The sequence below is a fragment of the Colobus angolensis genome, unplaced genomic scaffold (assembly GCF_000951035.1).
Source record: "Colobus angolensis palliatus isolate OR3802 unplaced genomic scaffold, Cang.pa_1.0 Scaffold121, whole genome shotgun sequence".
NCBI classification, from domain to species: domain Eukaryota; kingdom Metazoa; phylum Chordata; class Mammalia; order Primates; family Cercopithecidae; genus Colobus; species Colobus angolensis.
Window position 1 is genome coordinate 8,182,956 of NW_012113253.1, and position 25,515 is coordinate 8,208,470.

At 40.9% G+C, this 25,515-nt stretch overlaps 1 protein-coding gene across 2 annotated transcripts; it reads left to right on the top strand.

The window, feature by feature from the left end:
• The first annotated feature begins 9,509 nt into the window (after positions 1-9,509).
• On the top strand, positions 9,510-25,398 carry LOC105504339 (cytochrome c oxidase subunit 6C). 2 transcript variants are annotated; one of them, XM_011931763.1, is made up of 4 exons: positions 9,510-9,885; positions 11,457-11,601; positions 15,699-15,828; positions 25,281-25,398. In XM_011931763.1, exons 2-3 carry the CDS (start codon positions 11,488-11,490, stop codon positions 15,810-15,812), a joined length of 228 nt encoding a protein of 75 aa, XP_011787153.1. In that variant the 5' UTR covers positions 9,510-9,885; positions 11,457-11,487; the 3' UTR covers positions 15,813-15,828; positions 25,281-25,398. The 2 variants fall into 2 exon arrangements, with proteins under 2 accessions (XP_011787153.1, XP_011787162.1); XM_011931772.1 differs by lacking the exon at positions 9,510-9,885 and adding an exon at positions 9,922-10,087.
• Positions 25,399-25,515: the final 117 nt, after the last annotated feature.

Sequence of the window (25,515 nt, forward strand, 5' to 3'; positions counted from 1 at the left end):
TGCCTCAGCATTCACACACATGCATCCCTGACTAAAACAGATACTTGTATTTTTTTAAACATTTATTCATTTATTTATTTTACAGCAAAGGAGAAAACATGTATTAAAACAAACATTTTACTGTAACATTTTGATTTGGGGGTTGGAGAGCAAAAACTCAATATCTTATTTCTGGGAAAATTCTAGTGTTTTATGGCTTTCTAAGGAAATTTGTCTGTGTTTAATTTATCACAGTAATTTATATACTTCAGATTAAAGCACAATGAGATTGCCACCATCACTTTGCCTTTCGTAAGATTTCTTTTTTATTATTATTATATGTTAAGTTCTGGGGTATATGTGTAGAATGTGCAGTTTTGTTACATAGGTATACACGTGCCGTGGTGGTTTGCTGCACCCATCAACTCTTCACCTACATTAGGTATTTCTCTAAATGCTATCCCTCCCCTAACCCCCCACCCCATGACAGGGGCCGGTGTGTGATGTTCCCCTCCCTGTGTCCAGTGTTCTCATTGCTCAACTCCCACTTATGAGTGAGAACATGCAGTGTTTGGTTTTCTGTTCTTGTGATAGTTTGCTGAGAATGATGGTTTCCAGCTTCATCCATGTCCCTGCAAAGGACATGAACTCATCCTTTTTTATGGCTGCATAGTATTCCATGGTGTATATGTGCCACATTTTCTTAATCCAGTCTATCATTGATGGGCATTTGGGTTGGTTCCAAGTCTTTGCTATTGTGAACAGTGCTGCAGTAAACATACGTGTGCATGTGTCTTTATGGTAGAATGATTTACAATCCTTCAGGTATATACCCAGTAATAGGATTACTTGGTCAAATGGTATTTCTGGTTCTAGATCCTTGAGGAATAGCCACACTGTCTTCCACAATGGTTGAACTAATTTACACTCCCACCAACAGTGTAAAAGCGTTCCTATTTCTCCACATTCTCTCTAGCATCTGTTGTTTCCTGACTCTTTAATGATCACAAGACAAGGATGCCCTCTCTCACTACTCCTATTCAACATAGTATTGGGAGTTCTGTCCAGGGCCATCAGGCAAGAGAAAGAAATAAAGAGTATTCAAATAGGAAAAGAGGAAGTCAAATTGTCTCTGTTTTCAGATGACATGATTGTATATTTAGAAAACCCCACCATCTCAGCCCAAAATCTCCTTAGGCTGATAAGCATCTTCAGCAAAGTATCAGGATACAAAATCAATGTGCAAAAATCACAAGCATTTCTATACACCAATAACAGACAGAGAGCCAAATCATGAGTGAACTCCCATTCACAATTGCTTCTAAGAGAATAAAATACCTAGGAATATAACTTACAAGAGATGTGAAGGACCTCTTTATGGAGAACTACCAACCACTGCTCAAGGAAATAAGAAAGGACACAAACAAATAGAAAAAACATTCCATGCTCATGGATAGGAAGAATCAATATTGTGAAAATGGCCATCCTGCCCAAAGTAATTTATAGATTCAATGCCATCCCCAGTAAGCTACAACTGACTTTATTCACAGAATTGGAAAAAACTACTTTAAACTTCATATGGAACCAAATAAGAGTCTGCATAGCCAAGACAATCCTAAGCAAAAAGAACAAAGCTGGAGGCACTGTGCTACCTGACTTCAAACTATACTACAAGGCTACAGTAACCAAAACAGCATGGTACTGGTACCAAAACAGATATATAGACCAATGGAACAGAACAGAGGCCTCAGAAATAACACCACACATCTACAACCATCTGATCTTTGACAAACCTGGGACAATCTAGCAATGGGGAAAGGATTCCCTATTTAATAAATGGTGCTGGGAAAACTCACTAGCCATATGCAGAAAAATGAGACTGGATCCCTTCCTTACACCTTATACAAAAATTAACTCAAGATGGATTAAAGACTTAAATGTAAGACCTAAAACCATAAAAATCCTAGAAGAAAACCTGGGCAATGCCATTCAGGACATAGGCATAGGCAAAGACTTCATGTCTAAAACACCAGAAGCAATGGCAACAAAAGCCAAAATTGACAAATGGGATCTAATTAAACTAAAGAGCTTCTGCGCAGCAAAAGAAACTATCATCAGAGTGAACAGGTAACCCACAGAATGGGAGAAAAGTTTTGCAATCTATCCATCTGACAAAGAGCTAATATCCAGAATCTACAAAGAACTTAAACAAATTTACAAGAAAAAATACAATCCCATCAAAAAGTGGGCAAAGGATATGAACAGGCACTTCTCAAAAGAAGACATTTATGCAGCCAACAAAAATATGAAAAAAAGCTCATCATCACTGGTCATTAGAGAAATGCAAGTCAAAACCACAATGAGATACCATCTCTTGCCAGTTATATGCTTGTATTTTTTTTAACCTCCTGTACCAGTCAGGATGAGCTGTTTGTCTGCAGGACCAAACAACCCCTGAAGCTCAGTGGAGTGAGATACCACTTATTTCTCCCTCACCATATCTGGCCAGCACAGGTTGGTAGGAGGACTCTGCTCATCCTAGTGTCTCACAGACCCAGGTGAGACATAGGTGATGACATGAGTGCCATCTCCATCAATACTTCCATCCTATCATAGGCAGGGCAAAGAGAATGTAGTAAATCACATGCTGTCTTATAAAGCATCTACCTGGAAAAGACTCACGCCACTTCCACTCATACTGCATTGGCCAAAGCAAGTCACGTGGCTGCTTTGAAGGGAGCAAAGAAATATAACCCTACTGTGTGTCTGAAAGGAGAATGGAAATATTAGTTATACAGTACTAATCATGATTATACCTCTTGTGGTAGGAAGGATAACAGCCCTTCAAAGATGTCTACGTACTAATCCCTGGATTATGACATGTTACATAGCAAAGGGAAATAAGGTTGCAGGTGGAATTAAGCTTGCTAACCAGGTGACACTAAAATAGGGAGACTGTTCCCCCATTATCCAGGTGGGGCCAATATAATCACAAGGGAGAACGGGGAAGAGGGAGGGAGAAAAGGAGAGGCAGAGAAAGAGATGTGTTGGAGCTGGCTTTGAAGATGAAAGAAGGGAAGTATAAGCCAAGAAATGCAGGCAGCCCCTTGAAGCTAGAAAAGGGCACAGATTCCTCCTCTTCTAGAACCTCTGGAAGGAATGCGACCCTGCTGACACATTAAGTTGAATCTAGTGAGACCTGTGTCAGACTTGTGAACTACTGAACTGCAAGATAATGAATGTGTGTGGTTTTAAGCCACTAAATTTGTGGAAGTGTGTTACAGCAACAATAGGAAACGAATACATCTCTCTTTTAAAAAATTCACATTTATTATTAATTTTTTTCTAACCACAAAAGTAAGACATGATAAAATTTGGATTGCATAAAAATAAAATGTAAAAATTACTTGCAAGTTTTTGGTATATATCCTTTCAGTATTATTTCCTGCTTATATATACATACATACGTATAAGTGTATGCACATGTTACAAAATTAGATCACGTGGCATAGCTCTGCAGCTTGCCTTTTCATTTAGCAATGACTCATGAGCATTTTCTTATGACTAAAATGTTCTAATTGTGCTGTCCAATACAGTCACATGTGGCTATTTAGAACTTGAAATGTGGCTAGTCTGAATTGAGACATACAGTAAGTCCTCACTTAATGTTATCAATAGGTTCTTGGAAACTGTGACTTTAAGCAAAACAATGTACAACAAAACCAGTTTTACCATGCTAATTTACATAAACAAGAGGTAAATTCCATCGGCATATTTCTGTTTACAAAAACATCATTAACTTTTACATAAGGACCAAAACACTTCTAATATTAAAAATTGAAATAAACGTAATACAAAATGTAATAAATACATAAATCTTGGAAAGATTAATAAAAGCAAGGACAGGCATAGTGGCTCATGTCTGTAATCCCAACACTTTGGGAGCCTGAGGCAAGAGGATCACTTGAGTCCAGGCGTTCCAGACAAGTCTGGACAACATAGCAAAACTCTTGTCTCAAAAAAAAAAAAAAAGAATAAATTAAAAACATAAAAATAAACAAGTAAGGTAATTACTTACCCAATTATTTCAGTTCAGGGTCACTGGAAGTTGGAGCTAGCTCAGAGCACAAGGTCTCTATGTTGCCCAGACTGATTCTGAACTTCTGGGGTCAAGCAATCCTCCAGCCTTGGCCTACCAGAGTGTTGGGATTGTAGGCATGAGTCACCACACCTGGCCTACATAAGATTTTACATTGAAATACTTATTCATCACACAACTGATTTAATAAGTTATTTGGGGCCAGTTGTGGTGGCTCATGCCTGTAATCCTAGCACTTTGAGAGGCCGAGGCAGGTGGATCACTTGAGGTCAGGAGTTCGAGACCAGCCTGGCCAACATGGTGAAACCCCATCTCTACCCAAAATACAAAAATTAGCCGGACATGGTGGCACACACCTGTAATCCCAGCTACTTGGGAGGCTGAGGCAGGAGAATCACTTGAATCTGGGCAGCGGAGTTTGCAGTGAGCTGAGATCATGCCACTGCACTCTGGCTCTGAACGAAAGTGAGACTTTATAGAGTGAGGCTCTGTCTCGAAAAAAAAAAAAAAGTTATTTGGAGCTTTCACCATGCCTCTCCTATTTAAGGTGAGGTGTAGGACCATCTTTGAGAAAGGAGTCAGGTTTCCTCTGAACTGTCACTGTTGTTTGTCATAAGCTGCAGTGAACTCTATACATGGGACACTGCTGCCACTGAAGAGCTTGGAACATTCCTCCAGGGGCTTTCATAAACTACACCGGGTCTTCCTGGACCTCCCAAGCCCCATGCCAAACAGCGTCAGTGATAATGAAGGATCTCTCTGGTACAGGCTTCCCTTTTTGGAGGCATGTAGAGCCAGCAAACCTCACCTCGCCTGGAACTATGTTGAATGTCATCAGTCTCTAAGAGCAGGGGGTCATTTGCAAATCATCACTCACAGCATTTGCTTAGTCAATAACAATGTCACAAAGAAACCATACTTAGAACTTGAAATGTGGCTAGTCTGAATTGAGACGTACAGTAAGTCCTCACTTAATGTCATCAATAGGTTCTTGGAAACTGTGACTTTAAGCAAAACAATGTATAACAAAACCAGTTTTATATGGGCTAATTGACATAAACAAGAGGTAAATTCCCTCAGCATAAGAAACTCTTAGCCCTTATGAGTTCCCTTGGATCCTTATTTACATATTGGATATAGTCAGGTCAAATAAAGTACCCCAGACTCAAGCCTTGTGAGGGTCCATATCCTCAACTGAATTCTTAGAAGATAATTCTAGGGGAAAGAATATGCCTCCTTTTTCCTGTCCACTTTCAGGGTCAGATAAGTTTCTCTGTTGAATCTGGCTGGTGATTTCTTGTTTATTAATCAGTGGGGAGACAGAATAGGAAGTCTAGTTACATTATTGGGCTGCATCTCTGAAATCCTAGATTTTCTTGGTAATAATGAATAGTAAAGAGAAAAATCTCTCTCTCTCTCTGTTTCTTTCTCTATCTCTCTGTTAGATACAGGGTCTTGCTCTGTCACCCAGGCAAGAGTGCAGTGTAGCTCACTCACTGTAGTCTTGAACTCCTGGGATCAAGTGATCCTCCTGCCTCAGCCTCCTGAGTAGCTGGGACCACAGGTGTGAGCCACCACACCAGGCTAATTAAAAAACATTTTTTTTTTTTTTAGAGACAGGGTCTCACTATATTGCCCAGGCTGGTCTTGAACTCCTGGCTTCAAGCTATCCTCCCACTTTGGCCTCCAAAGTGCTGGGATTACGGTGCAAGCCACCACACCCAGCCTGTCGTCTCTTAGCTCTAGGATCTAACTCTGACTCAACACACTCATTATTTGTTAAATTTGAAAGTGGAAATAAATTATATGTAAAAGAGTCAGTAGATCTACCTCTGAGGTTTGTCAAATATTGCAGACACTGCTATTTTACCTCAGATAGAGGTTGTTTTTGTTGTTACCTTTTAACTTCTGAGCCCCTCATATTTTCTTAATCCATAAAATTATTTATGGCCCTTCCCATTGATACCGTATCAGTGATATATCTTATGGTTGAAAGGATTGAAAGTTTTCCAGTGTTTCGAGTGACTACTGCCTAATTTGTTTCAGGGTCCATTTCATTCCTTTTAGCTGTTGGCATTGTAATTGCCTTTCTAGGTGTTACATACACTTTTCACAACAGGAAAGGCTGCAGCACAGGTGAGAGGTCAGGTTTTCTCAAAAGCATGTTCAGAGCAGGATAGTGATGGAGGAGCCAGGATGTTCCTGGGTGTGCTGCGGTAGACAGCTAGGCAAACCTACCCCCAAAAATCTGAGGAAGCTGAAAGGCTGAAAAAGAGGCTGATAAATCTGCCCAAGGGAAAGATTCATGGTCAAGGGTGTTTTGTCCTAAGTGCAGGATTCACAGTTAACAAGCTACAGTGGTGAGCAGGTCTACGCAAACTTGCCCCCAAAGGTTGAAGAAAGAGACTGACAAATCCAGTTTCTTAGGAAGAAACATTTAAAAGGGACTTAGGAACAGAAACAATCTCTCTGTTGGCTGAGGGATGGTAGATTCCCGCACCTGTGCTCCAGAAAATATCCTCTATATAGCAAGCTTTTTTGGTAAAATGTGCAGCTGCATGCCTCAGACTTTCTACCAAAACTTGTGACCACTGGGGAGGTTAGATAAACATCTTTATGAGGGTCTATCCATGCAATGGAAACACCTTGGTATGCAGTAGTCAAACATCGGTCATCATGGCAGTTTTTCTTCAAGATGGCATCACTATTGCCATGCAACCAGCTGTTTCCCTGCCGTGGACCCAAGTTCCCCCTAAGTTTGTATTTAAAAAGGGCATCTTATCAACACATTTTAAGATAACATGCTGACCTGGTGATTGTCAAGGCCAGAATGGAAGGACATAGTAGCAACAAGACTGTTGGTCGTGTTTTTACCAATTAAGGGATTTACCACGTGAATCCCTTAATTTACCAATTAAGGGATTTACCACGTGAATCCCTTAATTTACCAATTAAGGGATCCTTGTCTCCCCCAACTGGATGTGTCTCTGGTTGAGGATGACCTTGAAAGGGACTGATTTCTAGCCATGGTGAATACTTAACTGACATCTAACTCCCAGTATCTTCCACTCATCCATTCTACTTTATTCCTTAGGGCTATGTAGAACAAACCCAGTCTTTACACTGAGCCATCTTTTAGTTTAGTGTAAACCATGGGCTTCTTTCATGGGTTGTTTCATCAATCTTTCAATACAAAAAAGATACCTCTTCACACAGACTTTCTTAATACCTACTCTGTTGTTTCCATTCCACTTACCTCCTTCAGATACCTTTTTTATTTTTGTTGGTTTTTTTCCTCGAAGCCCACTAGAATGAAAGTTTCATGAGGCTTTTCATGTCATTTTGTCATATGCTGTGCTTGATGCATTATAGGCACACAGTACCCTCTGGCCTTATACTCTCACAGATCTGCAAGATCCCTACTCCAACCCAGTGCAAACTCTTCTCTCTATAAAAAGAGATCCTTTTCCCCAATAGTTTCAACATAAGTCATAGAATTGAGTTTCACTGGCCTGGCCAGAATCCTGTGCCCATCCCCAACAAATTACTGTGGCCAAGGGGATGGGCCACATTGCTTGGCTACTCTTGGGTCGCCTGCTCAACTGGAATAATGATTTTTCTTTTTCGAGCCAGGGTCTCACTCTGTCTGACTGGAGTGCAATGGTGCAGTCATAGCTCACTACAGCCTGCAACTCTTGGGCTCAAGTGATCCTCCAGCCTCAGTCTCCTGAGTAGCTGGGACTATGGGCATACACCACACTATGCCTGGCTAAGTTTTAATATTTTTGTGGAGATGGTGGTCTCACTGTGTCGCCCAGGTTGGTCTCCAACACCTGGGCTCAAGTAATCTACCTGCCTTGGCCTCCCAAAGTGCTGGGATTACAGGTGTGAGCCACCACACCCAGTTTGGAATAAGATTTGACTGTTGTAGAATCACATGGCTAGCAGTGATGAAGGATTGATTACTTGAAAGACAATTAAGCACTGCTACTAAAAGGAAGATGGAAGGAATGCAGGACAGGTAAAAGTACACAGGGAGGAATGCATATTCAGAAGGCCTGTTTGTCAAGCACTGTATAGGTTGAGCACCCTTAATCTGAAAATCCGAAATCCAAAATGCTCCAAAATTCAAAACTTTTGAGCACTGATGTGGTGCTCAAGGAAATACTCAGTGGAGCATTTTGGATTTCAGATTTTCCTATTGGGATGCTCAACTGGTATGTATTCTGCAAATACTCAAAAATCTGAAAACATCCAAAATCTGAAACACTTCTGGTCTTAAACATTTCAGATAAGGGATACTCAAGCTGCATATACATTATCCCATTTAATTTACATCACAACCCAACAAAATGGGTACTATTTTTAGAGGAGAAAGCAGACTTAGAAAGATTAAGAAATTTGCCAGCTACAAGTTGATGAGCTGGGTCTCAAATCCAGGTCTGTTCGGTTCTAAGACAGAACCTATATGTAGCATGTCTCTCTTCACTCCTACCGCTCAGGTTTTATTCATGTGTCACCCTCAGTCATTCACTATGGTTCACTGGATAGCTAGGGAAGCACAGAATAAACACTCAGTATTTCACTCAGTTCAGGCTCTGTGCCCTGAGTGTGCCTGTCTTTGCCATCTTCTCCCAGCCAATGTTGTCTCTCCAATTTCTCCAGTTTTCCAGCCTTTCCATTAGACTGAAACTCAGTTCTGCTTCTATCTCTTCCACATCTTGTCTGAAGCTTTTCCTGATGGTTTCACATACACTAATCCGTGTGAACTCTGAAGTTCACCACTTCTTCTTTGGGCCAATAGTCGGGGTTGGGAAGGAAAGAGTAGAAACAAATTACTCTTTGGACAAATTCCATGCAAAGATTTTCAGCTGGGTAGACCCTTGCTTGATAAGAGGCCTGAAAAACGTTGGTAAAGTCCAAACCTACTTCTGAGCTTCAATTAGTACCTTTCTTCGTGGCTCAAAGGTTTCACCTCCAGAGTGTTTGTTAATAGGTTGAGGACAAAGACTCCCTGACCAGAATGAGTGTCCTCTGTCCTCTTGTTTAGCAGAATCAGGCACGTAGTAGGTACTCAGTGTATTGACTCAATATCATGCATCTGTTGTGTCCCAGCTATCTTCCACAGGGCTTGATGGGTTGACTTAAATAACACTTTGCAAATTCAGGTTATTTCAATAAAAACAGCTCGGCATCATTAAGGCACAAGAGCCTCACCCGTCTACACCACTTTCCACGAACTTCCAGTTGCCTTCCTTCAAAACCCTTGTGCTTTCTTAAGAACCCCACACAAATACCGCCCCTCTGTCAAAACGTCCTCAGCTTTGCCAGGTAGAGAATTGCTTCTGCAGTAGCTGGGCCACGTCTCTGTGGTAGTGCCCACTTCATAGGATCGGTATTAATCTGTTTCTCTTTCTCATCTTCTGGGCTCTGAGCTCCTAGAAGTCGGCTTTTTCACCTTTTACCCAAGCCAAACAGTTATTCGCATAAGGTTGGTTATAATTAAAATGTCGGTTTGTGCACGTGTTTTGGGACTCTGTGTATGAGTACGACTAATATCTTCAATTTACTAAGAAGATAAAGAGGTCGATAGATAAGGAGGTCAAGCTCGTTTTGCAAGGTCACACAGGAAAGAAGCAGACCACGAAAAAGAACTTCGGCTGTCACCTGCGGTGGGCGCGCTAAAGGTCTTTTGAACTCCTTCGGCTACCGTCGCCAGGTTCTCTCCGTGCACTGTTATTCTGCGCCTGCGCGCGGCTGGAATGCCGTCCATTTTTCCTTTAGTCGGGAAGGACGTTGGTATTGAGGTAAGTGTGGTCCGTGTTGCATCTCCACCGCGACACTTCGGGTTGTCACAACGGCAGCCTCCCGCTTTCTCTCTGCCTCGGATTTAGTCGTGACTCTGTGTCTCGGCCGTGGTGAAGCTTCGGGCCTTTCTTCCGCATCTACCCCCTCACACTTCCGCTGCGGCCTCAGGAGGGCGGCGGGCGGACCACAGGGACCGGGTGGGTTGCGACGGCCCCACCGAAGCCGGGTGGGCTGCGGGACCCTCGAGGACCCAGCGGGCTTCGGAGTGAGCCGACCCGGGGCCAGTACCCGCTGCACTTTTTCCCAGCCATCGTGACCTTGTGAGGTCATTTGACCTATTTGGCCCCGGTGTTTCTCTCCCGTGAGAAAAGGGTTAGTGGTTTCTTCTGCAGCTGGTCGTGAGGCGCAAGGGTCAGTGTAGGCGAAGCAGCTGGCAGCGTCGCTCGCTGTGTGGCAGCGTTTTAAATTAGAGCTGGGAAGATGGAGGAGGGTCACCGTGCCTGTCGCAGGAGGGAAAGGATGGGCTTCCTGCAACCTCCCTCGCCCCACGGCTTCCCATCCTACCCCCGGCCGCGTTAGCTGAAGGCCTGCAGGGACGCAAGGGTCTTTGGGCCCCCGGGTGAGGCTGGGCGAAGGAGTAGTTAGGTAATTTGGGCCCTCATGGCAATTGCCGCGTTCCCGTCCAGGTTTTAATGGTATATCGTGTGACCGTGGAAAACACCTGTCTCATGATCTGACAGGGTTGTCGCGAAGGTTTAACGAGTGGACAGAAAATTTTTAGAAGAGTAAATGTTCCATAAATGGGTTTGCCATCGTTAATTACAATGTGGAGCTACTGCTTGTTTTTCTTGTTGTTGGGAAAGATTTTTGTTGCCTTTGCTCAACCATTACTAGTGTGCCGCAGTTAGTCGCCTTTATTTATGGTAGTCGCTCAGTGTATGGGGGCCGGGGGAGGGAGAGGTGAAACAAGCTAAGCCAAGAGACAGCTTAGGCTTTGTGAGAGGAATCCATCCACTGTCGTGCTGTGATTCTCTAGGTAGTAAAATGTACTGTGCATGAGAATTCTTTTGATATATTATTTTCTTCAGAGCTTTTCTTTTATTATTTTACCCGAGAAAGGAAAAAAAGCTCAGTAGGGAGAGCTACATGAGATATGTAGGGCCCAGAGACCTGAGTATTGGACTTCAGTCCCGCCCCTCACCCATGTCTCAACCCAAATGTTATTCCTGGATTTGTGACACAAATGACAGCGTTTAGTCAGTCAATAGTTTATGTTATTTAAATGTAAATTCTTGATGAACAATTTAGGAATTGCCTCTAATTTTTTCTTAACCCACTTGTAGGCTGGAATCCCAGCACTTTGAGAAGATGAGGTAGGGTGATCACTTGAGGGCAGGAGTTTTTAAGACCAGCTAGACCCTGTTTCTGCCAAAAAAGAAAAACATTTCATTTGTAACTGCTGCTAATCGGAGTTTATATTCAGGACAACTCCAATGCTTCCAGGTGACCATTCTCAAGTTTATGGCTTAAATAAACTCTGTACTTAATCATATTTTCTGAATCTCTTAAGGTTGGCATACGTATCAAGGACGGCAACTACCATGGCACCCGAAGTTTTGCCAAAACCTCAGATGCGTGGCCTTCTGGCCAAGCGCCTGCGATTTCATATGGTTACAGCATTCGTGCTATCCCTCGGAGTTGCAGCTTTGTATAAGGTATGTATGTTTTTTACTTTGTGCCAAAGGTCATAAAGTATGTGTGTTTGGTTGAAAAATCTTCTAAAGAAATCCCCCTTGTAATGTGTTTCCTTCTAACACTTTCTGCACTCACCTCAGTGTGACAGGAACTATAGCTTGTCCTCCATCTTTAAATGAAACTTGTTAGTTTGCTGGAATGCCATAACAAAGAACCATAGACTGGGTGCCTTAAATTTGCTCGCAGTTCTGGAGGCTAGAAATCTGTTGGCAGGGCTGATGCCTTCTGAGGCCTCTGTTGGCTTGTAGATGGCTCCCTTCTTTTGTCTTCACAGGGTCCTCTGTGGGCATATATCTGTGGCTGAACTTCTTTTCCTTTCCCTTTCCTTCCTTCTTTCCTTTTTCTGCCCTTCTTTTCATTTTTTTTCCTTCTTTCCTTTTTCTTTCTTTCTTTGAGACAGGGTCTTACTCTGTCACCCGGTACCTGGGACTGCAGGTACACACCACCACAACTGGCTACTTTTTATATTTTTTGTAGAGATGAGGTTTCAGAGTTGGCCACGTTGTCCAGGCTGGTCTTGAACTCCTGGGCTCAAGGATCCACCTGCCTGGGCCTCCTAAAGTGCTGGGATTACAGTCGTGAGCCACTGCACCTGGCTTGCTGAATTTCTTAAAAGAACATCAGTCATAGTGGATTAGGGCCCACCCTAAATGGCCTCATTTTAACTTAGTTATCTCGTTAAAGCCCTTATTTCCAAAAACGTTTAGATTCTCAGGTACTGAGAGTTAGGACTTAAACACATGAAGTTTGGTCAAACACAATTCAACCCATTACAGAAGCTAGTATGCAGAGGGGCTCTGCCCCTCTATCCATGGGGGATTGGTTCAGGAGCCCTGACGATACTTTAAATCATCTCTAGAGTACTTATAATGCCTAATGCAATATAAATGCTATGTCAGTAGTTTATACTGTATTTTTAATTTTGTAGCATTTTTTATTTTTTTCCTCAAATATTTTCAGTCCTTGGTTGGCTGAATCCATGAGTGTGGAAGGTGCAGGAATGGTCGGCTGATTATGGTTCTGTTTGACACCTTGAGTAATTGTCACAGAATTGTATTTTAACACTCTCCCTAATGTGGATTTTGTTACGCCTTTTATTTTTAATCAAAGGCTGCATATTTACAACTTTTCCATAAAAATGCTTTTGATAATACATATGTTTATCATTCTTGTCATAATACCCCATGAAAGAATTCAGAGCTTTGCTTTTAAACTCTTTGTACTTAATTTTTGTTTAGTGTTTATATTCTTTACTGGGCTGTGAGCCTCATTAAGGCAGGTACCATGTCTTTTGTTTACTGTGTCACCCTATTGTTGGGTGCTGGACACACAAATAGGTTCTTAAAAGGACTTGTTGAATAAGAGGCAGTGTATAAAATTCAGTACGGTGTTAGGTAATGTAGTGTTCCAAGTGCTTTGGAGGACACAAAAGACGTGTATCTAAATCTCTGTTCTTAAAGAACTTAGAGTCAAGTTGGGGAGGTAAAAAAAAAAAAAAAATTAGAAGACATTGCAAGATAGAACATAACTGAAGGAATGGTTTTGGGGGATGTTGTGGGTCACAGTTATTGTGGGTCATAGCTATTTGATAGAGGAGGTAGAATTTGAGCCTTGCAAGTTAGGGCAAGGGACTGGGTCTGGTGGCTCATGCCTGTAATCCTGGCACTTTGGGAGGCCGAGGTGGGCAGATTGCTTGAGCTCACGAGTTCAAGACCAGCCTGGGAGATATGGAGGAACTACATCTCTACTAAAATACAAAAATTAGCTGGGCATTTCTTTTCTTTTCTTTTTTTTTTTTGAAACGGAGTCTCACTCTGTTGCCCAGGCTGGAGTGCAGTGGCGCGAACTCGGCTAACTGCAAGCTCCACCTCCTGGGTTCACGCCATTCTCCTGCCTCAGCCTCCCGAGTAGCTGGGACTACAGGTGCCCACTATTATGCCCAGCTAATTTTTTTGTATTTTTTAGTAAAGATGGGGTTTCACCGTGTTAGCCAGGATGGTCTCGATCTCCTGATGTCATGATCTGCTCACTTTGGCCTCCTAAAGTGCTGCGATTACAGGCGTGAGCCACCGCACCTGGCCGCATTTCTTCGAAAATTACAAAAATACATGATATGCCTGTGGCCTTAGCTACTTGGGAGGTTGAGGTGAGAGGTTGGCTTGAGCCTGGGAAGCAGTGGTGTCAGCCAAGGTTGGGAGGCGAGGCCAGGTGCAGTGGCTCACGCCAGTTATCCCAGCACTTCGGGAGGCAGAGGCGGGCAGAGCACCTGAGGTCAGGAGTTTCAGACTAGCCTGGCCAACATGGTGAAACCCCATCTCTAGTAAAAATACAAAAAAATTAGCTGGGCGTGGTGGCGGGTACCTGTAATCCCAGCTGCTTGGGAGGCTGAGGCAGGAGAATTGCTTGAACCCAGGAGGCAGAGGTTACAGTGAGCTAAGTTTGCACCACTGCACTCCAGCCTGGGCAACAAGAGCGAGACTCTGTCTCAAAACAAAAAAAAAAAAAATGGGGAGGCGGAGGTTGCAGTGAGCCGAGATCGCACCACTGCACTCCAGGCTGGGTGATAGAGCCAGACTGTCTCAAAAAAAAAAAAATGGGGAGAACTGGGAGAGCAAAGAGGAGATGGAACACTGAGAAAGCAGTAAGTGGACCTATGCTTTGGTACTCTTTGGAGAGACAAGCACAAAAAATCTTTTGGTCCTTGAGATTCCTGCTGCCTGGCATATAGTGGGCATGAAGTAAATGTTTGTAGAAGGGATGGATGTGATGCAGTTTTTGCTCCTTAGTTTAGCTAAATTTGGGTTCTTGTGTCACAACCAGGAGAAATTAGGCACATGGACACACTGAAGGGTGAGGAGGGCTGAATTTATTGGCTGAAAAGGAACAAATAAAACGGACTCTCGGCAAAGTGAGGGGGTGTCCTGCTGACAGGCTCCCACCTCATAGATTGAATACCAAGCCACCACACAGGAGCTGAAGAGACTAGGGTCCTTCCCACTGCAAAAGGTGCACCTTCTCCTGGCTCCACCCTGTTTACCCCCAGTGTGCCTGTGGCCATTAGCCAAAAAGAATCAGTCCTGAAAGGGCAGGCAAATGTGCAGTTCTCCCTCAGGGTTTTGGGATCTGGGTCCAACAGTCTGGCCTTTCAGCCTTCAGGCTGTTTTTCCAGGACCGTTGGCTGTCTCCTGTCTGTCAGATGGATGACTAAATGAAGTAGGGAGAGTCCAAATTAACTGTACGTGTAATGATGGCCCCCAGCACTTGCGCTTCTGCCTCTTTATTTTATTTTTTTCAAGACGGAGTCTTGCTCTGTCACCCAAACTAGAGTGCAGTGTCACGATCTTGGCTCAGTGAACCCTCCGAGGCCTCCTGGGTTAAAGCAGTCCTCCTGCCTCTGCCTTCCAAGTAGCTGGGATTACAACTGCCCACCACCATGCTCGGCTAATTTTTGTATTTTTAGTAGAGATGGAGTTTAATCATGTTGGCCAGGCTGGTCTCCAACTCCTCACCTCATGATTTGCCCCCCTTGGCCTCCCAAAGTGCTGGGAGTATAGGCATGAACCACCACACCCGGCCTCTGCCTCTTGATTTATTACTGGGAAGAAATTGGTAATTCAAGTAGAAGTGAAGTAGTAAAACTGGTCAGGTAAAGGATTCTTACTATATTATTCCATCAGGTAGCATGATTTTTGTGTATTTCTGCAGAGGGAGACCCCATGTTTAAAAAAAAATAATAGTAAAGTCACTTAAACTTTCCATTTTTGTCTTGAATCTTCATTTGTTCTTTCTCTGTTGAACCCCGCCCGCCCTTTGTGTACGGAAAACTCAAACAAAACAAAATAGACACCTTATTCCCCTATTCTTTTCTTTGCAAATTTAACAGTTTCTTAGACTTTGTCTTCCTTTTTATCTGTCACGACCTCCACCCCTTAGAAAATGTAGGGTTTAAATTAAAGGGTGAACAAAAACATGTGTTCTACCTTGTCTTTAGGTATTATAATCTGAAATCTAATTTCCAGTAATCTGAAAAATAAACTAATGGATGGTTGCTTTTTAGTTTGGTGTGGCTGATAAAAGAAAGAAGGCATACGCAGATTTCTACAGAAACTATGATGCCATGAAAGATTTTGAGGAGATGAGGAAGGCTGGTATCTTTCAGAGTGTAAAGTAATCCTTGGAATATAAAGGTAATATGGTTATTTGAAGTTACTTAAAAAAAAAATTTCTAATTGTGGTAAAATGCAAATACAGATGACTATCCGTGACTTACGATGTTTGGACTTAAGATTTTTTGACTTTATGATGGTGTGGAAGTGATACACATTTGGTAGAAACCATACTTTGGATTTTGATCTTTGTCCACATGAGCAATAAGTGGCACAATACTTTTGTGATGTGGGGGAGCAGCAATGACCACATCTCCCAGTCAGACACATAATCACAAGGGTAAACAACTGATGCTGTATTCTGTAGTGCTGTGTGAGATACTCAGTGTTTTGTTATAAGCTAGGCTTTGTGTTAGATGATTTTCTGCAACTGCAGGCTAACATAAGTGTTCTGAGCACATTTAAGATAGGGAAGGCTAAGCTATGATGTAGGTTAGGTGTATTAAATGCATTTTCAACTTAAGATATTTTAAACTTATGATGGTTTTATCAGAATGTAACCTGATGGTAAGTTAAGGAGTATCTGTAATGTAAAATTTGCCATCTTAATCATTTTTAATTGTACAGTTTAGTAGTGTTAAGTTCATTCACGTTGTGCAACCAGTCTCCAGAATTCTTCATCTTAACGAAATTGAAACTATATCCATTAAGCAACGCATTCACACCTCCACTTAGACCCTGACAGCCACTGTGTTACTTTCTAAGAATTTGGCTACCCCAGGCATCTTGTAAGTAGAATCATACAGTATTTGTTTTCTTGTGACTGGCTTATTTCACTTAGTGTAATGTACTCAAGGTTCATCCATGTTACAGCATGTGTCACAATTTCCTTTCTTTTTAAAGCTGAATGATCTGTTTTAGTTGTGTCACATTGTTATCCATTCATCCATCAGTAGACGCTTGGGTTGCTTCCACTTTTTGATTGTTGCGAGTGATACTGTGAACCTAGGCATACAAATATTCCTTCAAGGCCTTGCTTTCAGTTCTTTTGGGATATATTCAAAAGTGGAATTGCTGGAATCATAGGATTTTTAATTTCTTAAGAAACTGCCATACCATTTTCCATAGTGGCTGCACCATTTTACACTCTTTCCATCCTCCCCAACACTTTTTTTTTTAACAGGATTTCCTTCTGTCACCCAGGCTCTAGTGTGATCATGGCTCACTGCAGCCTCAACCTCCCAGGCTCAAGGGATCTTCCTGCCTCAGCCTCCCAAGAAGCTGGCACTGTAGGCATGTGCCACCATACCTGGCTAACTTCTGTATTTTCAGTAGAGACAGGGTTTCACTGTATTACCTGGGCTGGGCTTGAATTCCTGGGCTCAGGTGATCCACCCACCTTGGCCTCCCAAAGTGTTGGGATTACAGGCGTGAGTCACTGTGCCTGACATAATTTTGGTATTTTTGATAGTAGCCATCCTAGTAGTTACGAGGTGTTATCACATTGTTTTGATTTGCATTTTCCTGATTATTTGTGATGTTGAGCATCTTTTCATGTGCTTATATGCCATTTGTATGTTATCTTTGGAGAAATGTTTATTCAGTTCTGCCTATTTTCAAATTTGGTTTTTTGTTTATTGGTTGAGTTGTGGTTCTGTATATATTCTGGATGTTAACCCCTTATTAGATATGATCTGTAAATATTTTCTCCCATTTCATAGGTTGCCTTTTCACTCTGTTGCGTCCCTTGATGCACAGAAATTTAGATGTCGAATTTATTTTTACTTTTGTTTTATGTGCTTTTAGTGTCATATTCAGTAAGTCATTGCCAAATCCAGTGTCATGAAGTCTTTTTTATGTGTTCTTCTATGACTTTTATAGTTTTAGCTCTTATCTTTAGATCTTTGATTCACTTGAATTTTTGTCTAGGGTGTAAAGGGCTGACTGTATTCTTTTACATGTGGTATCCAGTTTTCCCAAAATCATTTGTTAAGATTGTCGTCTTCTGCCGGGCGCAGTGGCTCAAGCCTGTAATCCCAGCACTTTGGGAGGCTGAGACGGGCGGATCACAAGGTCAGGAGATCAAGACCATCCTGGCTAACACGGTGAAACCCCGTCTCTACTAAAAAATACAAAAAACTAGCCGGGCGAGGTCGCGGGCACCTGTAGTCCCAGCTACTCGGGAGGCTGAGGCAGGAGAATGGCGTGAACCCGGGAGGCGGAGGTTGCAGTGAGCTGAGATCCGGCCACTGCACTCCAGCCCGGGCGACAGAGCAAGACTCCGTCTCAAAAAAAAAATAATAAAAATAAACAAACAAAACAAACAAAAAAAAACAAAAAAGATTGTCGTCTTCCATGGAATGATCTTGGTACCTTGGTGAAATCATTTGACTCTAAATGTGAGAGTTTATTTCTGGGCTCTCTATTTCATTAGTCTGTATGTCTGTCTTCAGGTCAGTACTACACTGTTTTGATTACACTAGTCTGTTTTATCTAGGATATGTTTCAAGACCCCTCCAGTGGATTCTTGAAACCACAGATAGTACAAACCCTATATATATTATGTTGTTTTACCTATACATACCTACCTATGATGACATTTAACTCATAAATTAGGCATAGTAAGAGATTAGCAACAATAACAAGATAGAACAATGATAGTGTATAGTAATAAAAGGTGAATGTGATTTCTCAATATCTTGCTGTACTGTCTTCACCTGTTTTTGAATCGCAGTTAACTGTGGGTAACTGAAGTGGTAGAAGGTTAAACCACAAATAAGGGATGTCTACTACACTGTAGCTTTGTAGTTTGCTTTAAAATCAGTAAGTGTGAGTCCTTCAGCTTTGTTCTTTTTTTCCCCCTGCCCCGAGAGTGTTCTAGCTATTTGGGGTTCCTTAAGAGTGTGAATTTTAGGATGGATTTTTCTATTTCTGTAAAAAATGCCATTGGGATTTTGATAGGAATTGCATTAAATCTGTAGATTACTTTTGGTAGTATGGACATCTTAATACTATTAAGTATTCCAATCCATGAACATGGGATGTCTTTCTTTGTATCTTTAATTTCTTTTAGCAGTATTTTGCATCTTTAATTTTTTAGTGTTGGTAATCTCTTACTATGCCTAATTTATGAGTTAAACTTTATTATAGATGTGTGTGTATATAGGAAAAAACATAGCTATGTAGGGTTTGGTACCATCCCTAGTTTCAGGAATTCACTGGAGGTGTCTTGAAACATACCACCCTGGATGAAAGACTACTGTAATCAAAACAGTGTGTCCAAGGACACACATTTCTTTCCGTACTTTTCCTTTATTTTGCAGTGACGTGTTTCAGTTTCCTTCCTATTTCCGTTTGTGTGTATTCTGTATTTTCTTTGTGGTTACTGTGGGGATTGCATGATTCAGATTTGCTAAGTGTACAGGTATATATCTGTTTCATCTAGGTCAGTGTTTAAGTCTTTCATATTCCTGGTTAAATACATTCCTAAGTATTATTTTTGGTGCTATTATAAATAGAATTATTTTCTTAATTTCCTTTATTAGGGATTCCTTTATTTCATTCTTGTTGGTGTATATAGAAAGAGCTGATTTTTGTATCCTCCAACTTAGCAGAATTCATTTATTCTGACACTTCTGTGTGAGAAATCTTTAGGGTTTGCTGGAGGTAAGATTATGTGATCTGTAAACAGATAGTTTTACTTATTCCTTTCCTTTTTGGGTGCTGCTTATTCCTTCTTGCCTCATTGCTCTGGCTAGGACTTCCAGTACTACATTGAATAGAAGTGGCAAGAGTGGGCATCCTTGTCTGGTTCTAGGTCTTAGAGGAAAAGCTTTCACGTTTTCTGTGTTCAGTATATTAGTTTGTCCTTTTTGGCCATGGTTGGGTTGAAGTACATTCCTTCTGTTGATAGTTTTGATCATGAAAGGATGTTGAATTTTGTCAAATACTTTTTCTGCATTTTTTTGAGATGTGTTTTTTATCCTTCATTCTGTCAGTGTGTTATGTCACATCTATTGATTTGCATATATTGAACTATCCTTGCATCCTAGGGATAAATTCCACTTAATCATGGTGTATGATTCTTTTAATGCACTGTCAAATCTGGTTTGCTAGTGGTTTGTTGAGGATTTTTGCATCTGTGTTCAAGGATTTGGCCTATAGTTTTCTTGTGTGTTTGTCTTTGGTATCAGGATAATGCTGGCCTTATAGAATGAATGTGGAAATGTTCCCTTTTTCTCACTGTTTTTGGAAAAACTTGAGGAGGATTGGTGCTGGTTTCGTAGAGGTCTGGGCATGGTGGCTCATGCCTATAATCCCAGCACTTCGGGAGGCTGAGAAAGGAGGATCACTATAGCCCAGAAGTTAAAGATCAGCCTGTGCAACATGGCAAGACCCTGTCTCTACCAAAAAAAAAAAAAAAAGTATATATATATATATATTTTTTTTTTAATTAGCTGGGTGTGGTGGTGCATGCCTGTAGTCTCAGCTACTTGGGAGGCTGAGGCAGGAGAATTGCTTGAACCCAGGAGGTGGAGGTTGCAGTGAGCTGAGATTGTGCCACTGCACTCCATCCTGGATAACAGAATATGAGACCCTATCTCAAAAAAAGGTTGGTAGGATTCACCATGTGGTCTTGGGCTCTTCTTTGTTGAAGTTTTTGCTACGGACTAAAAATTCCTACTAGTTATAAATGTTCACATTACTTTTTTCCTGATCCAGTCTTGGTTAGGTTGTATTTCTAGGGTGGGTGTGGTAGCTCATAAAGCCTCTAATCCCAGCACTTTGGGAGGCCAAAGCAGGTGAATTGCTTGAGCCCAGGAGTTTGAAACCAGCCTGGGCAGCATGGTGAAATCCTGTCTCTACAAAAAAAAATACAAAAAATAATGTGTGTGATGGCGCACACCTGTAGTCCCAGCTACCTGGGAGGATCACCGGAGTCTAGGAGGTCAAGGCTGCAGTGAGCAGTGATTACACCACTGCACTCCAGCCTAGGTATCAGAGGGAGATGCTGTCTCCATCCCCCACAAAATTTTCTTTTTTGAGTTGTGTATTTCTGTTTCTTCTAGGTCATCCCATTTGTTTACATGTAATTGTTCATAGCATTCTCACTCCTTTTAGATCTGTACAATCAGTTGTAATGTTCCCTCTGTTGTTTGGTGGTTCTCTTTTTTATTAGTGTGACTAAAGGTTTGTTGATTTGATCTTTTCAAAGAACTGACTGTTGGCTTTGATTTTTCTCTATTGTAATCTATTTTTTTATCTCTAATATTTACTTCAGCTACATTTGGGTTTAATTCCTCTTTTTCTAGTTCTTAGGTTGATATAGTTTTTCTTTTAAAATTTCCTTGTAATTTATTTTTAATTTATTGATTGTTCGAGTCTGTTTAACTGAAACACGTTTGTGGATTTTCCTCTTTTCCTTTGGCTTTTGATTTCTAGTTTCATGCCATTGTGATCAGAAAAGATACTTTGTATGATTGCCAGTCTTTTAAAATTTAAGATTTATTTTGTGACCTAAAATATGGTTTGTCTTGGAGAATGTTCCATGTGCTCTTGGGAAAAATGTGTATTCTGTTGTTAGATGGAGTGTTTTGTTAGGTCCAGTTGATTTATAGTGTTGTTCAAGTCCTGTGTTTTCTTATTAATCCTTCTGTCTAGTTCTATCAGTTATTGAAAGTGGGGTATTGAAGTCCTCCACTGCTATTGTAGAACTGTCTGCTTCTCCCTTCAATTCTGTCAGTGTTTGCTTCATATATTTAGAGCTCTGATGTTTGGTGCATATGTATTTATAATTGCTAGATCTAGAATTAATCTTTTTAAATTATAGAATGTTCTTTTTTGTCTCTTGTAACATTTTAGACTTGGTCTATTTTGTCCGATTTAGTGTAGCTACCCCTGTTCTCTTGGTTACTATATGTGTGGTACACCTTTTTCCACCCTTTCACTTTCAACTTGTGTGTCCTTACATCTACAGTGAGTCTTGTAGACAGCATATAATTGGATCCAGGTTTTTAATCTACTCTGTCGTTGTCTTTTGGTTGGGGAGTTTAATCCATTTACATTTAAGGTTATTACTGATAAAGACACAGTATTGCCATTTTGTTTTCTGTATGTCTTACAGCTTCTTTGTCCCTCATTTCTTTCCTCATTCTTTTATAGGGACATGTTTCAGTCTTTCCTTTTGTATTCAGTATTTTCTTTTTCGTTACTATGGGAATTACATGAAATATGCTAAAGTTATAATGATTTATTTTAAACTTACAACAACTTCAATTGCATATAAAAACTCAACTCCTTTACACCACCCACCCTCTTTTCCTGTGTTACCGGTATCACACATTATGTGTTTATATATTATGTATCCATTAACATAGACCTATAGTTCTTATGCTTTTGTCTTTTAAATCCTATAAAAGAATTAAAAGTGAATTTACAGACCAATTTTTTTTTTTTTTTTTTTTTAAAGAGATGGAGTCTCACTCTGTCACCCAGGCTGGAATGTAGTGATGCAATCTCGGTTCACTGCAACTGCTGCCTCGTGGGTTCAAGCAATTCTCATGCCTCAGCCTCCTGAGTAGCTTGAATTACAGATGCGCCCCACTGTGCCCAGCTAATTTTTATATTTTTAGTAGAGATGGGATTTCACCGTGTTGGCCCGACTGGTCTTGAACTCCTGACCTCAAGTGATTTGCCTGCCTGGACCTCCCAAAGTGCTGGGATAACAGGCATGAGCCACTGTACCTGGCACAAACCAAATTTTAATACAAGTTTCTGTATTCTTTGCCAGAGAACTTTATATTTTCACATGACTTTGAGTTACTGACTGGTGTCCTTTTTGTTTCAACTTGAAGTATTCCCTTTAGCACGTTAGCATTTCTGTAAGGCAAATCTAATGATAAAACTCCTTTGACTTTTTTATCTGGGAATTTCTCCTTCATTTTTGAAGGACTGTTTTGTGGGATGTATTATTCTCAGTTGACAGGTGTTTTGTTTGGTTTTTTAAGCTCTCTGCCCTTTTTCTCTTCTGGGACTCCCAAAATACCTATATTGGTCTGCTTGGTGTAGTCAGATGTCTTAAGCTAGTTACTTTTTTTTTTCCTCTTCCAGACTTTTAAAAATTTAATTTGATAGAGATCGGGGTTTCACCATGTTGCCTAGGCTGGTCTTGAACTCCTAGGCTCAGGTGATCCTAACACCTTGGCCTCCCAAAGTTTTGGGATTACAGGCATGAGCCACCATGTCTGGCCTGCTTTTCAGACTTGATAACTTCAAATGATATGTCTTCAAGTTTCCTGATTCTTTCCTCTGCCTGAGTCTGCTGTTAAATCCCTCTAGTGATTCCTACCCCTTCTCCCCCCATTCAGTTACTATATTTTTCACCTCCAGAGTGTGTTTGGTTTTCAGAAATCATTTTCTCTTTGTTTATATTCTCACTTGTTTATATAATGTCTACCTAATTTTGCTTAGTTGTCCACATTCTCCTTTAGCTCATTAAGCATTTTTTAGATAGTTGTTCTTAAGTTTTTTAGAGTAAGTCAGCAGCTTCTGTTTCTTTAGAGTTGGTTTGTGGAGATTTGTTTCTTTCAATCGTTCGTGTTTCCGTATTTCTTTTATGTGCCTTGTGATCTTTTGTGAAATTCAGGCATTTGCAAAACCAGCTACCTCTCCCTGTGCAGACTGACTCTGTGCATGGAAAGGCCTTCACTGATTAGCGCACCATAAGGCTTGGTGTCCTCTCAAACTTTTTCTGGGGATGCCATCTTCCCTGGGCCTGTGCATATGCATTAGTTTTAGTTTCCTCCTATACACAGCTGCGTTTAGTTTTTCTTAGTTTTCCTGAGTTTGCCTCCAGCTTCCTCTTGGAGTCTTAGCTGTTCTGTTGTATTCTTTTGCCTCTGCTCTCTTGCCCACAGGTTTCTGTAGGTCTGTGTTCCCCTGCAGCTCACTCATGCCATGGTACCCATTATTGCTTTCAGCTCTTTCCAACCTCCTGTCCAAACTATGCCATTGTTCCCATTAGCACTCTGATTCAGGCCAGCTCCATACAAACCAGAACATTGCAGGCTAGTTTCATTCTTTACCTTATGTCTTAAGGGAAGAGACAGGGTAGTTTTCTTCTGACTGTATTGCCCTGAGGAGGGCATTTGGCAAGAGTGAGCAAAAATGCCATGAAATTTCCTGCTACTTTGAGTGTGACTTTTTCTTGGTTAGGTGGTTCCTTTGGTTGCTGCTCAGCTGATTTCTAGAGTTCTTATAAAGCTAAACATTTTTAAATTTTTGGTCCATATGTTTATTCATTATTTTTTGTCAGGGTTTGGGGACCTGGAGCTTCACAGTCTTATCTTGCTGACATGAAACTACTTTTTATGTTTAAAATCATTTTTATAGGTTATGCTATTAATTGCTAGATTGACATTATGAATGTTACAGTTTTAGAAGTCACTGTTTAAAAAAAAAGTATTTGGGACAGTATAGTTTGTTAGGTGGGTGTCCACGAGTGACTAGCTGGCTTTCCATAGGTCTGGTTTGGTCTGTTGTATTCACAAGTCCTTATGCCTCATGGACAGTGTGAATTAAAGTTCTATATCTAGAAAAGGACTGACTGCTGTGCTGAGGAAAAGACATCTAAATTGATTTGATAGCATGTGTGAAGTACCTGATGAGACTTCCTACTCTGGAATCTTATGTGTATATTTAACAAAAAAGAACAATGTAAAGTTTCTTTTTGACACTTCAGTCTGGGTTTATGCCTTGTAAATGAATTTGCTGTGATACAGAGAATATGAAACTGCTATTTTGGCAGTATTCCTAAATAAGCATTTCAGTTGCACTATATATATGTGGGTTACATCCCAATAAACCTTATATGTTAGAATATCATAAGTCAAAAATGCATGTAAGACCCTGGAAAATCCACTAGAAAGTCAAAAAATTGTAAGTCAAACCATCATAAGTTGGGTATCATGTGTATTAAGGAAAAAAGATCAATAAAATACTAATGGTTGTTTATAATCTTATCTGCTTTAACTTTGAAATTTTCAAAATTTACAGGGAGCATGCGTTTTATAATCAGAAGATATTAATAGGCTAAATTTGTTAGATTTTTACCATTTTTAAGATGTTTAAAAACCTGTATGAGAGAACATATTTGGAGACAGGAACAAAAATATGGCTTGGAACAGAAACAATATGTGGCTTTAAGGGGGAATGGCGGTGGGGTGGGGGCGGTGGTGGGCGTAGAATTGAGGAGAAGGAAAAAAGAATTTGTTCAATGCACACAAGCAATGACAGTAAGGTGTGGTATGCCCAAAATGGAAAAGAGGCTATTCAGAGTGGTCAGGGAGCTTAAAGGAGCTTAAAGGAGAGGGAAACTTGGAGTCCAGGTAGCCTGAACTGTGCTTTTTCTGTGGCTAAGGGTGAGTGATCAAGGTGTGAAGTCTACTAGTAGGAATAGACCTCAACTGATCCTCAAAGATGGTGAGTATTGAGAGTGTTTATCACTAACTTAGCCTTTGTGTTTCCCTTCACAGAATTTCTTCAGGTTGAATTACCGAGAAGTTTGTCACTGACTCCTGAACTATGACACATGAATATGTGGGCTAAGAAATAGTTCCTCTTGATAAATAAACAATTAACAAATACTTTGGACAGTAAGTCTTTCTTAGTTTTTAATGATAATGCAGGGCACTTAATAGCATCAGAATTGGTTTGGGATTTAACTGTTTATGAAGCTAACTTGATTTCCGTGTTCTTTAAAATTTCATT

What these genes read in the sequence shown, in the direction of transcription:
- LOC105504339 (XM_011931763.1), top strand. Translation starts at nt 11,488, where the DNA reads ATGGCACCCGAAGTTTTGCCAAAACCTCAGATGCGTGGCCTTCTGGCC. An exon ending in GAGTTGCAGCTTTGTATAAG is followed by an intron (nt 11,602 to 15,698) that starts GTATGTATGTTT and finishes GTTGCTTTTTAG; the next exon opens with TTTGGTGTGGCTGATAAAAG.